Consider the following 14,194-nt stretch of genomic DNA (forward strand, 5'->3'; position numbering starts at 1 on the left):
CATTGCCACCATGCACCAGAATGAATAAATTCAATCTGTCCCTGCTTTGTATGATCTGCAGAAGAGTCAAAGCAGGAGCATTGTTCTGGCCAAGTATTGGGCATCCCATGCCCGAGGCTAGGCTGCTGCCAGGGGTCACCTTCCGGCTTCTGGAGCAAGAGGCAAGATCCATCTCTTGCTGAGAGTCATACAATGGCAGAGTCCCCAACGCTGGAAGGGTATCAGACACTCAATTGACAAAATCATTACCTCTACTTAGCGATGTCTTCTACCTTTTTCAAGAAAGGGTCCTTCCCTTTGACACACGCAGCTCTGCTTCTCCTAACTCTCGCCAGCATCACGCCATCCTCTCCAATCAGATCTATGCCTTCTATGCTCTTTCATCAAATAAATGGTATTTATTCTCCAGAAATAACCAATTAAATTAAACTGGACTTGACCCAAAAATCAGACATAGTGGACTCTAACTACAGAGTTCCCCTAGATACAAATAGTCTTGCAAAGGATTGCGTTGAGAAACAGACCTGCCTGGTAGTGTAATTTAGAAGAAAAGCTCCAGGACAAGCAGCTTGCAATAAAATAGCAAATTGAATAATCAGTTCCTTTAAATGCTGTGAAACATTATAAATCACGCTACTTGGAGTCAGAACTAACCTTGTAGACTGAATTTAGGAACTAGTAAAGAAAATTTTTTGGGAAGTGCTATTCTGTTTCCTTAAGTAAAAACAGCCACTAGAAAAAGGGTTTAGGATAAACCTGGTGAGGTAATTAGAAAAAGGTAAATACAGAGTGCAGAGCACCGGTTCCAGCTCACAGCCTGCCTGTAGGGGATAAAGTGCATGTTGACAAGAAGACGGGTGCAGAGGAGGCACCTCTGAAAGTGCGTTCTGGGTTGTCTGCCAGCACCCCGTCTCCCACTGGCATCCCAGATCCATCACGCACCCCTCTCTGTCCTGCTTTGTGCCCCGCTCGCTGACATTACAGGTTGTTTCTGGGGCTTCCTTGTTCTCTGGCTTTTATTTGGCTTTGACGAGTGAAAGGTGCAGGCAGGAAATCTTTGAGTGTGACGAGACAGCTTCTCTGTGATGTCCCTCCCATGCCCTCCTGCTCCCAGTGGCTCTGGCTCTTATGGAGAAACCCTGTTCTGGGGCTCCAGCTCGGACGCAGCTCAGCAGGCCTGCTCCCCACCAGTGCCAGTCCCTGGGTGTCTCAACATCCCTCTTTCAGACCATGGCTCTGTATGTAGTCCCTTCAATTTTTATTTTAAGTTAAACCTCTTTTAATGTGCTATTTATGTCCTGCTAAGACCCTAATTCATTCAGGATCTAATGCTGGGCACTCCCAGATCTACCTTTCCAACAAAGGCAGCAAACGCGAATGAGCAAACTCCCAGAAAAACATAGGCTTAAGATAACAAAAGTTCCATCACTCAGGGAATTAAGAACCTTTCCTAAAATTTGCACCAAAATCAAATGGGATAGTAGGGAGGTGGAAATGGATGTGACAAGAGAATGTTCTTTTTTATAAGAAAGACTGACAGTAGCCAAGTCTCCAGTTCAGCCTCACACCCAAACCACGTAGACCGAAGCTGGCTATTCAGAATAAGTGGTTTGGGGGTAACGACGACTACAAAATAACAACTGGCTAGTCCAGAAGCCTCAAGTAGCTGGAAGAGATGCTCTTTGCAGATATTTAGTTTGCATTGCCATATCCCTAAGGTATATAATTAACTCTGTAGAAATGTTAAAGTCATAATTTCAAAAAGAAACTTGAAATAAACAAGAAGGTTCAAGTGCCCATTTAAATGAAGAATGAATGGTGTAAGAATAGGAGCCCAGTTTTTAAGGTAACTATATCTAGGTTCCTTAGTTATACGCTTAAAATAAAATTAAGAGCTACATTCTAGAACCCTTATGGCATCGTGTGTGTGTGTGTGTGTAACTAAATGGTGTAGGTAGCATTCCACATTTGGCACACGCCTCTATTTTCAGACCCTTCTTTGGGTGGGTGAATGGTTCTTTTAAGTTGTATTTTATTTTGTGAAGTTCTTCACATTTTCCTCTTCCAAGTAGCCATTTAAAAAAAGTACACACAGCATGACAAATATATAATATGACGTAATAATATTTTAATCTTGGCCAAAGTTTTCAACAGAAAATTTCCGTCTGGTTAAAGACCCTGAGATAGAACTCATCAGCCCACTGGCCCCGGGGAGAAGCATCCAAGTGAGCTTCGGGTGGGGCAGTTGGTTGTTCTTTAGAATACTTATCGGAGTAGGAGTGAGGAATTTGCAGAAAACGTGTCTGGGAGGAAGAAGTGGTCTCTACTGTGTAGTCTAAGCCCACGTTTTACTGTTGCTCATTTTGTTTTTATCATTGCTGGCAGTCTTCATGATGTATCACTATTACTCAGATATTAATAAAGTCGTCCAGCCACACACATTCAAACAAAAACGTATCTTGCATGTATTGCTACAGCACCAGCTTCCCCACTAACTAGCTGTGATTTTGACTTGCATATTTCTGTTTAAGTAATGTCAACCTTGAAAAACATCTATTTAAAAGAAATTACCTGGGTTCGAACTTCCGACGAGACTTATCCTCTTTGTTTCTCTGTATCCCAAGGCATGAACTCATCTTGACACTACTTCTGAAATTCTACCTGCAACTGCAGCCTCTTCTCAAGTCCACTCCCACCACCCTAGGTCAAGTCCTCATGCTCATGTGTATTAGCACCGTAGGTACAATGATTTCAGCTTTATTCCTGTGACAGTCATTTATGCTGCTCAAATATTTTCAGCCTTCTGCATTCTGGGCACATGGAAAGATTGCACTTCTGGCCTCCTTGTAATTAGGTGAGACCATGTGACTGGTTTCGGCCACTGAGTTGTAACAAGTGACCTCTGCCACTTTTGAAACAGAGTGCCCTTTCCTCTGCCACAGGAACCAGCAACTTTTGTGATAGTGGGTAAGGGGACAAGATTTGGAGCCCTGCCTCCAGTCAACCCACAGTGGACATCAAATGTAAGAAATACGTCTTCTTGTTATAAGCCATCAAGATTTAGGGTTGTAACCACAGCATAAACTAACTTATTCTGATTGATACACTCCTCTACCATCCATCCTAAACACTGTCACCAATTAATCTGGTTATGTCACTCTCCCGTTCAAAGAAATCTCTATTGGAGTACAAACAGCTTAGTCCATCATTCAAGGATCTTTGCAACTTGACCCAAGCCCGTTCTGTCGCGTCAGCAACCACTTCCCCACCAAGGAGAGGGAATGGGCTTCCTGAGAATTCACGAGCATATCCCAGTTTTCCGCCTTTGGTCTGGCTATATCCTGTTTCTCAAATGCCCAGACAACCAGACGCAACATCTACAACTAACAAAGAAGGTGTGGAATTCACAAGTCCCAATGTGGATTTTTGCTCAGTATTCACATTTACCTGAAACATTCACGTCCTCGTTAATGGCTAAGAATTTTCCACAGTGGCCCTTCCCAATATTATTCCCTCTTCCTGGAACTATTAAACTTGTTAGATCTTCTCATTGTGTCCTTCTAATCGCTTTCACATATTTCATCTCCTTATCTCCGTGCTGGATTCCAGGTAACAGTTTCGTGATCTATCTTCAAGTTCACCGATTCTCTCTTCAGCTCAGCCATCCAGCTTTCCTCCCAGGGTTACGGCACCCTGTTTTCCTTCTCTGGGTGTCGGCTTCTTCATTTTGTGCCTCTGGGCATTTTTTTTAAAACTTTCTTGGATGCTCAAGTAGGCATTTAACAGATGCTAATTTCATATTATCAAGCATTTCTGGGTATTTAAGGGTAGACAGACTTCCAGGTTATTGTATAAAAACTATAGTGCCACAAACAAAAATTCTAGTATCGTGTTTTGCACATACTTTTTATTTGTTGAATAAATGAATATTTGTCAATATGTACATAAACACATAGAGCGAGCACTAGATTTAGAGCAAGAATATCTGGGTTCTAATACGCAAAGCCACTTACCAGCTATGAGGGCTTAGGCAAAGAATTTAAGCAGAGCTCAGCTTCCTCAACTGTGAAACTAGGCCAGGAAGACCTGTGCAGCCCACCACACAGGTTTATTGCAAGGTTCAAATGCAGAAACATTATGAAAGTGCAATGAATACAACTTAGAGCAATACAAGTATAAATAGAACAAGTAACAGCAATTGAATTTCAAGTTGAGGAATACTTAATCATGCCCTCGGATTACACCGATGTCCTGATGGAGTCGACAAGAAAGTTGACAAAATAGCTGATTGCTAAGGAGAACAAATACGTCCTTCTTCTGAGTGGGAAGAATTCTGCAATATCCTGTAGCCTGTCCCTGCAATGAATCACTTCCTAAGTTTCATGAGGATGTCACAGTCCCACCATCAATAACTCTCTCACAGAAGGACAAGGGCCAAACGTCCCACGTTTATTTACATGTGAAATGTGTTTAATACAGTTATGACGGGTGTAGTGCGTAACACCTCACAGCAGCAAGACCTTCTGAGCAACCGAATGCTGACTACGGTAGAACCATGCAAGTATCTATATATACACAAAGGAACTGCTTTTCTTAAAAAAAAAAAAAAGAAAAGAAAAAGTACAAAACACGTTTGGGGATAAATACAAGATATAAAATGCCAAAGAAAACACAAAAACGAAAACCGAAAAATATAACTTTCCCAGAGAACTATAAACGGAGGGGACAGAACAGTACCTCTGCTGCACTTCAAATAAAGCAGAACTACCGAGAGTAAATATACTTATTGAAATGAACGAACTAGACCCAGGCGGCTCAGTGCTTAATCTAATGGCTGATCGCCGAGCGCAGGCTGCTGCATTGATAAGTTGGTGGTTAAAGCTGAGCATCCCAACTCTAAGTACCAGAATGTTCGGCAGTAGCACCCAGGAAATGCCAACTCTTGAGACAGCAAAGGGTGAAGTCGACTACGATTTCTGTCTTCCTGTCAAGAGCCAGAGAAATACTTGATATCTTTAGTTGTTGTCTTTATAATAGTTAATAAATTACATGACGAAAACTCGACTATATAAATCTATTGGTCTAACTACGTTATTTGTAACTTTTACAGTAGTCCAGCCCTTTCGTAACTTTATCTCTTTGTGCTCTTTAAGCCAGCCTTGCAAATCTGACCAGAAAACCACCAGCCCGCATTTTCAGATATTTTGAGAATACCCTCCTTCCCCATTCTAAGATGGAAGGAAGGAAATTCACCTTTCGTACTGGATTTCTGGCCTAAGTTTTCATTCACCACGGGGAAAGAAACTAGCTGCAAGGCTGCTTTAAACACTGGTTGGCATGGCCTGGGGAAGATGCCACACGCCGCCGGAGTGCGGGTGTGTCTGGATCACGCACTCCCGGGCTTCGAGCAGGCACGTTGAGGATAGTGCTAAGACACTTAAAAGTCCCTAGTGTTTTGAGACCCACGATCACCTACGATTTATGTAGTGAATGCTAAAAATTAAAAACACTAAAAAAGGCATTGTCTTAGCCTGGAATTAATTAACCCTTTTAAATCCATAACATACAAAATGGTTTATTTGAGTTCAGGAACTGCCCCTGTTACTAAGGAACTCTGTGTTAAAGAAATAATACAAAAAGAAAAATTCTAACCCCAAAAAAAAAAAACAAACTCAAAACATTTCCTACTAAATACTGATACAAACATGTAACAAAGAGTATAAAAAGTTATTCATTTAAATATATACAAACTCTTTTAAACTCAAATACGGTTTTAATACTTATTGAGGATAAACACGACGAGGTGAAGAAGGTACGCGCGGAAGGAGAATATATCGCAACAGCCTGGACAGTACTGTCAACTCTATTATTCTGCAAACTTTTTGTAACAAAAACGTCTGTTTTAATTCCAATGTGGACAGGGATTTCCCTCACGGAAGGTCGGTCTGTGGCTATTTCTCAGCTGAACTCGCTCTTTTGGATTTAATGAAGGCCATGCCGTGGGTCCGCATGTGAGCGTTTAAGGCAGCTTCAGTTTCAAACGTTTTTGCACACACTTTGCACTTCCTGTCGGACACGGCGCCGTCGGACGACCCGTCCTCGGGGCTGGGCTTGTTCTCCGGCTGGTTCTCTTCCCCTGCCCCGTTCTGCTTGGACACCGGCTGAGGCTCTTTCAGCTTGTGCACGATGAACAGGTGCCTGGACAGCGAGACGTGCGACGTGTAGCAGAGCCCACACTCGCGGCACTGGTAGGAAGACCCGTCCGATTTGTGCTGCGGGATGTGTTCGTGGAACTGCAGCAGATTCTCGGTGGTGAAGCCGCACACGGCGCATTTGTGAACCTTAAAGACGTTTATCTTTAGCTTTTTCAGCGGTTGAGTAATTGCTCCCCTGGGAGGTCTGAACTCTAAAACTGGTTCTTCCAACTTCCGCTTGGGGCTGGGAACCTTTGAGATAAAAACAGACACAAGTGAAAGCCGTTCTGCCCTGTGGGTGATAAATGACCAGCTCTCCTGGACTCTACGGCCGCCAGGAAAACTGTACTGTGACCTTGGGGATTTGGGTTTTCTCACAGCTGCGCGTCTGCCTCCCGACCCGAGGCTCACGTCTTTCACCCGCTCCACGAATAGGACTGGCCCTGCGCAACCAGGCATCGCTCCGGCCCACGGGCCCAGCAGGGGACAGACGAGTCCCTGCCTCCATGGAACACAGGTGCCAAGGGAGTGTGACAAGCAGCAACCAAGTTGCCAATCCACAGTGTGTCACACACAGGAAGACAACGCACGGGGGAGAGGGGATGCGAAGCAGAGCGGGCAGCAGGTGGTTCGGTTACCTATCATGTGACGGCGACAGCTGAACAGAGGCCTGTTGCAGGAGGACACGAGCGTGTGACCGCATCGGGGAGAGTCCAGACACGGGAGCTGTGCCTGCGAAGGCCTGAGCTAGGGCGTGGGGGGGGATGAGGGGGGATGGGAGCAGGGCCACCAGCTGAGTGCGTAGATGGGGCCAGGGAGACGCTGGGCTGGGTGGACTGAAAAGCACCTTGTGCGAGAGAAAATGCTGATGCTGCCTTTTCTGTGACTAAGACGGGGAGCCATGGGAAGACTCAGCTGGTCCAGGAACTGCCCGTTCCCGCCCACTCCCTTCGTCACCCTCCTCTCCCCTCGGGCCAAGCCTTCCTCCCTCCTTTCCAGCTTTCCAGATCCGACCCACATCGAATCCCCTTCGTTTCCCTCTCCAAAACGCCAAGCCAAAGGCTCCCTCTCATCTTTTCTGCCCTGTTCACAAGCCTCCTCTCATATATCCTGACCTGAAGGTACGACCCCAAACACCTTGACCTGAAGCTGCCCCCCACCTATATTCTTTAACGCCCCCTACCCACCCCCCATCACTTAAGGGAAAGAATTACTACCTAATGGGACACTAGCCTGGCTTGGATTCTGACTGGCCTGACTCAATGATTAACTCCTTGGAAGCACACACAGGCTTTATTTACCCAGGTACATTCTAGATGGTGCCAAATACAGCAGATCCCTTAGACACTTGCTGAACTGCTGCTTCACCGAGGACACTCGGCACACACATGCCTTGTACACAGGTTAATATATCGTGTGACCTGGCCCAAGCTCACTATCCACTGATGTAAGAATAAGGCACAAATCTGTCGTTTTATCTTTCATCGTTACAAAGAGAAGCGAAAAAGAACGATTTTTATTCGGACCCTGTCACAATCGATAACGTTCCTAGTGAAAAACAATCTCGCTTTATACATTCCTTCTGGTTAAGAGATCGTTTTGGTGAGTCAACATCAAATTTTTAAATTTATTTATAGAAGTAGATCCCTACAGCTATTTCTGGAAGGATACAAAAGAAATTCAATGAGAGTTACCTCTTGGGAGCAAGAGGAAAGGTCAGAATGGGTGCTGAAGGAGATGACCTATCATTTTATACCTTCACGCATAGCCTGAATTTTCAAAATTGTGTAACCGTAGAAAACTTTAAATGAAAAGAATGAATGCAAAAAGCAAGTCGATGCAATTTCACCGTAAAGAGAACATGTGCAAAGTCTGACCTTGGCGTCTTCTTTTATCTCTGTTTCCTCCTCGTTGGTGGCTTCTGTCATTTCTTTCAAATCGGGATCCTTGATACCGTGCATGAGCTGGATGTGTTTCTCCAGCATCAACCGTTTCGTAAAGGTCCTCCTGGAGTCTGGGCAGTGCCTGCGGAGCAAAAGGCAAGAAGATATAACCTCCTTGCTGAAAAGTGACCTCCTTGAAGAACACACCTGCTGCTGAAGCACCTTCACTGGCCACGCGCATGCTCCGAGAGAGCAAGATAAGCTGCATACCAAAGCGAAATGACAGTTTTGTTAGGAATCAGCGTTTCTAATGTGTGTAAAAAATTCTGCAGCTTTTAAAAAAAGTCTTCTGTTCGTTTTTGTGTCTTACAGGACCAGCCGATACTGGTTCAGATGGAATATTTATTTTCTAGGTTTGGTTCAAGTATCACTTAATTTGCAATTCTAGATGGCTTTAATTTTTAAAATGGAGAATGTTCAATTTTGAAAAGTTTTCTTTACAATGACTCAGAGTGTTCTCTCAGGATTTACAACACGAGAGACACTTTAATACAAAGAGAGCCCCTCGGACTGCTTCACACCGAGGTTGTTATTGTCCACTCTGCCAGAACAAAGAGAGGACAGAGCGTCTCACTCTGCTGATTCCCTCATGGAGGCACACATGTCATGCACCTGCTTCGAATCCTGGCACCCAAAGACATGAGCTCATTCAGAGACTCAAATGTAGAAAACTGTGAACAGATACCCAAAATAGGTCAATTATTGAAGTGTTCATATTTTATCTTGTGTGGAGGAAAAAAAACCCAGTAGATTGTGAATATAGTTTCTCTTTGGAAGAGAATACAAATTTACTGTTTTCTTAATAAAACAGGCCAAAAACAGGTAAAAAAAAAAAAAAAAAGTTAATGACCATGGTGATTATGGATGCTAGAAACCAGACATCAAAAATAACACTGCAGTAAAGAGGGATGGAAAGTACCTCATTGTCATAGGTAGACCCAACTTGCTGCCTTCAAAAAAAGCTTCTGGGGAATTTACAGTGGTTGGTCCCACGCCGTCAGGACAGAGGCCCCGTACACGGAGGCGGTGGGAGCCGGCACCAACACCGAGCAACCCGCGAAATCGCACGACCATCCGAGCATTTTACTGCCATGCGGTGACATCCCGGGGAGATAATCAGAGCCCATCATGTGACGGATTCCGCCACGCCGGACTTCCTTTCCATCCTCCGCCAAGCCCAGGCCTCTCTTCTGAATTCTCTGATTCTTCCCATGCCATCTCAACACACAGGCTTTATGTGTTCATCTCACCAAAATCATTTTCAGCTTCGATTTCACTGAAGGAGGGTCTAGATCCCTGTTTTCCTCCACAAGGAGCTTCCCCTCACTAATCAAGGCACAGCGAAGCCAGGCTGACCTGCACGAGTCTGCAAAGCCACACGGAACATGCGCACTACAGACCGGCTACGGGGCTTCTGTGTCTTCTAGTTCTTTCTTTTACCAGAAAGTGCCGTAAAGTAAGTAACCTTGTTATATCAACTCACTTTCGGAATGTTCTGGCTGAGTGGGTGACAGAGCTTTTTCACTAATGATAATACAACAAGCTCTGACTTTCAGAAAGTGGTTTGCGACCATCCCCTGCATGGCACGGTCCACTTGGCGTGTTGGCCCACTCAGCCCCACGCATTTGACCTCTCAGCCAATAGTGTGTGTCCAGAGAAGGTGGTGAACTCCAGCCAAGGGCTGACTCCATGACCTGCCCTATCAGGGCCTGCTCTGGACCACTGGGGACAGCAACCAGACTCATCAGCCTGCCAACACTGGCCACTCCCTGTGTGTAAAGGGACCGAAAAGCAGATCACGCAACCAGGCACCTGGGAACAAGTCACGTCTCCCAAGTCCTCGCTAATAAAATACATACCTCTGAACAACAGAAAAGAACACAGGAATCTGCGTGGGGTGTGCAAGTAACTGCTCCTAAGTTTACTATTTTTAAGTGTTACAACCCAATCAAGAAACTGTATGACAAAACAACAGAATATAATTACGCAATGAAATCTATAAACCGTGGAACAGAGAGGGTGGGAAATGGAAAATGGTAAAATACGGAAAACCTCGGAGCTCCGGCTTAACCCTTCCACTGGCTGCCCACGTTAGAGACCATGACTTACGAGCAGGTATAAACTTTCCTGATGCCTTTGTGCTTGATCCGATTGTGGCGGCACAGGCTGTGCGAGGAGCTGAAAGATTTGTCACACTGGCGGCAAGGATGCTTTTTCATTTGCTTTATCAGGAGAAAGAAAGAAAGTCACTTAGGAAAATAAAAACAGAAAACACTCTTAAAAACTAAGAATTCTTTCCTAAGAGTTTAATATTCATAATTGTTTAGCGATATAGTAACTAAACTAGAAGATTCTTCTTAAAGATGTTAATAAAATGAGAAGGCAGGGCTGGGTAACCAGGAAGAGGCTAATTTCTAGAGAATAGGACAAACTATCATAGAGTAAAAAATTATGTTTTTTTTTTTCTCAAAAACACTTATGTTTTTGATTCAACACAAACACCCCGATATTTGAAATAAGAGAAAATGTTAAATAAATTTTCTTTGCAATAGGTGTAATAAATGTTATTTTTTTAAAGCAGATAATATATGAAAACATAATTCTTCAGTAAATACCAAATAAAGCCATCACTGAACTTACTGTATCCAGAAAAAATGTGTCAGCTTACCTGATGTGCCATTTTAAATTAAATATCTGGATAATTTTAAACAGTTTAACTTTTCCCCCCCTTATTGGGTAATTATTCCTTATATAAGGGGAGAGTTTTCCAGAAGGCCTTTTGTTTTAAATAATACCATTTGGTTACCTTAAGAACACAAAAGTTTGAAACTACTTTACGGAGACTGCCTGTTGGTATAGGCAGCGTCTGTATATATTTGCGAGGGAGAGAGAACAGGAGAAAGCTATGGAGAGAAGCATAAAAATCAAAAGTTACCAGTTTCCTACTTTGGCTAAGACATGTTACATTAATGTATTTCCATGGTAAAGTAAAATTAGTGGCTTAATTTTAATATAACAAATTCTTAAGGTATGACATGCATTGCAGTCTGCAATGAAACAATGTATCACAAGGAAATTAAATCAAAAAAGAGCTCTTGGCCTCATGAATGGAACAAAATTTGGCTCAATCTTCATGAAAAATGAGGCTGAAGCGGGAATAAGTTCTCATGGGAATAAATTCTCTCAAATAATACTACTTCTGACAATAAGAGATGAGTCAAATGATAATGATAAATATATTTTTAATTACTTTTACATTAGTCATCTGACAAACATATCCTGGTAAGCAAATCTATTTAAGTGGCTGAGAGTTTGGCTCCGGATTCCTAGAAATGGGTTGGCATCTTGTCTCTACCACTCATGAATCGAGTGACCTAGGGAAAGTGTCTCTACCTGATAAGCATCCACTCCCCAACTGCGAGGTGAGGGTCACACCAGTGCCCCCCGTGGAGGGTGCAGGGGAAGAGAGGGATTTCAGTAAAGGGTCAAATATAGTGCTTGAGACACAGAGAAATCCTCGATAAATGTTCTTTTATTAATAATAGTAAAGTTACGTATCCAAGTTTCATTTTAAAAGAGTGGAAATGTTGCCTTTTAAATAAAGCAAATCAGTCTGGCAGGGGTTTAAAAGGGTCTTGAAGCCAGGCAAAGGCAAAGGAGGGAGTTTCATCTCCATGTTAAAGATGAGAGCCATTCCACTGCTTGTATTGCGTATTTTACTGTTGTCCTACTAAGCATATACTCTGACAAAAAGACGACGAAGTGAATACCAGTTGGTATTCTTTTCCCAAGGGCATTCCTTCATAAAAACTTGTGATCACATGAACTGGACCATTAGTATTCCCTAGGCAATCGGATGAACATTTATGTAGCCTGAGAAGGAATACGAGGTTACATTTAGAATAAAGCTTTATTTAAGTAAAGAACAGTCATGAACAGTTCTACTATGTTTCAATAAAGGTATTTAAATATCTCCAAATATCTAATTCCTTCTGAATTTTGTACACATAAAATGGACAATGTTAAGATCACCTGGAAGAGTCAAAATACTTTCTAAAAGCAAGACAAGCTGCAGCACGAATTCTGAAGGATGCAGAGAACTGAAATTTACCTTTCTAACCGTACGATGGGCAAGAGGTCTGAGAAATATAAACTGCATTTTCTATTTAGGTGAAGGGTTTAATATTCCATTTCTTGTTCTCATGTAGTTACATTAATAGCAAACCAAAATGTTTTTTCCCCTCTTTAATTCCCACCCTCCCCCTCAAATCCATCCGTGACCTATGGACGCTGTCGTTTCCTTTTTTTAAGAACGGGATCTCTGAAGGCGGGGTGTCTCCCCCCACATGCTTGGCCTGGCACACCCCGACCCGGGTATGGTCCGTGGCTCCTCCTGGGGCGCAAACCCAGGACCTTCTGCGTGTATAGCAGATGTGCGAACCACTACACTATGGAGCCACCCCCCAAAATTTTAATAAGAGAAATTGCAACAAAAAAATCCGCAGAGAATAATAAATTAAATGAAAAGCTGCTTAGCCGAATCAATAATTACTATTTTCAAAAAGTTGACGTGTGAGATATTCTTTTTCAACATCTTTATGAAAAAAAATGCAGAAATGAACTATGCAAGTTCAAAACAATGGAGCGGGGTTTCAAAATCACTCATGACAAGAAAATTACAGGTTTAAACATCAGTTTCCAAATCAAACCTGCTGCGTTCGCAGAACCTAACAAAACAAATTACTCTTCTTTGTTAAAATTTAAATACTAACTTATTTAAAGGCGCTTTACCTAATTTATTTTCATAACGGTACCTTTAATATTATAATAGTTCACACTGCTACTTTATGACACAGAAAGAATTTTTATCAATCAAACAGAAATAGAAAAAATAGTATTAAGTATAAAGTCTATCAGCGTCTGTTTTCAAAACTTTTAAGGTCATTTACTTCCTTCTGGCTTCCATAGACTGTAGGCTGATACTGAGAGAACTATACCCTTCAGTGGACTTTTTATAGTTAAGAAAAGAAACATGTTTTCCTACTTGATTATTAGTTATTTTGTTTTTAAAGTGAACTTTTTGAAGGAATAGGAAAGTAATAATAATAATAATAATAATAATAATAATAATAAACTGTCAGATTCTGAAGATTTTTGTAAAACTTTGCAATAAAAATATCAAATAAACACTTGGGTATACTTCTTAAACTTCCTCCCTAATCTCTAATTTTTGACTCTTTTATCTTCACATACTTTAGGAAAGAAAGCATTAGCTCTTCTTAGCAAATTCCTTTGCTCTGAATGTGCTGGCCTTGGGCTCAGGTCTGAGCTCTGGGATTTAAAATGCCTCTGAAATCCATTGTTTTCGGATGGCACTTGGTGAATGTGTCCTGCATTGCCACTGGCTCTGTCACAATCAGACATTTCCCATTCTGATAACTAATCCCTTCTTGTCTCTGGCTTGAAGGCCTCTTTCTGTGTCAGGGGACACTGAAGAAGTTAGGGGGACAAAAGTCACATCTTCCACAAACCCATCTGGCTAGACATTCATTTCACCTTTTCCTGAGACTGAGACCTCCACGAGGCATTGGCCTTGCACCAACATGCAAACAGCCTCCTTGATGACCAAAATATCCAGAAACATCCACAAATTTAAGATTAAAGGGAGCGGAATTATTCCCGCACTATGCTGGACACACACTCTTCAGCTCTATCACATTTTTATGAAAGAGGGAAAAACCAAACCAACTATAGGATTTAAACGTATCACAGCAGCAATCTCTCAGGATTTAATTCCTAAGCTCTGGACCCTTTCACTTGGGAATCTATTTTACAGATAGACCCACACATGGTGGGTACAGTTCTGCTATAACATGACATACACATAACACGTGTTATAAATCACTGCACTATGCAAAGTCAGGCAATAAAAACTACAGGGCTTCCATCAAAAAGTAAGCTAGGGGCATAATACTCAAAACTGTCGGTGGCACATTTAATGAAACAGCAGCATGGCTTTAGACATGTTAAATGGTTAAGAAATACACAGATACTGC

At 42.4% G+C, this 14,194-nt stretch overlaps 1 protein-coding gene across 19 annotated transcripts in view; it reads right to left on the reverse strand.

The window, feature by feature from the left end:
• Positions 1-3,887: 3,887 nt before the first annotated feature.
• Positions 3,888-14,194, reverse strand: part of ZNF532 (zinc finger protein 532) — a 95,891-nt gene continuing 85,584 nt past the window's right edge. For 18 of the 19 annotated variants that reach the window (XM_023531145.1, XM_011361094.2, XM_023531142.1 and 15 more), the window contains 3 exons: positions 10,248-10,360; positions 8,072-8,219; positions 3,888-6,446 (listed from right to left, as the gene is read on the reverse strand). In XM_023531145.1, the coding sequence (XP_023386913.1) occupies positions 5,952-6,446; positions 8,072-8,219; positions 10,248-10,360 (756 nt within the window). In that variant the 3' untranslated portion in view covers positions 3,888-5,951. The remainder of the gene's footprint in view (positions 6,447-8,071; positions 8,220-10,247; positions 10,361-14,194) is intronic. The other variant, XM_023531149.1, reaches the window with a different exon arrangement.

The sequence above is a fragment of the Pteropus vampyrus genome, unplaced genomic scaffold (genome assembly GCF_000151845.1).
Source record: "Pteropus vampyrus isolate Shadow unplaced genomic scaffold, Pvam_2.0 Scaffold62, whole genome shotgun sequence".
Taxonomy (NCBI): domain Eukaryota; kingdom Metazoa; phylum Chordata; class Mammalia; order Chiroptera; family Pteropodidae; genus Pteropus; species Pteropus vampyrus.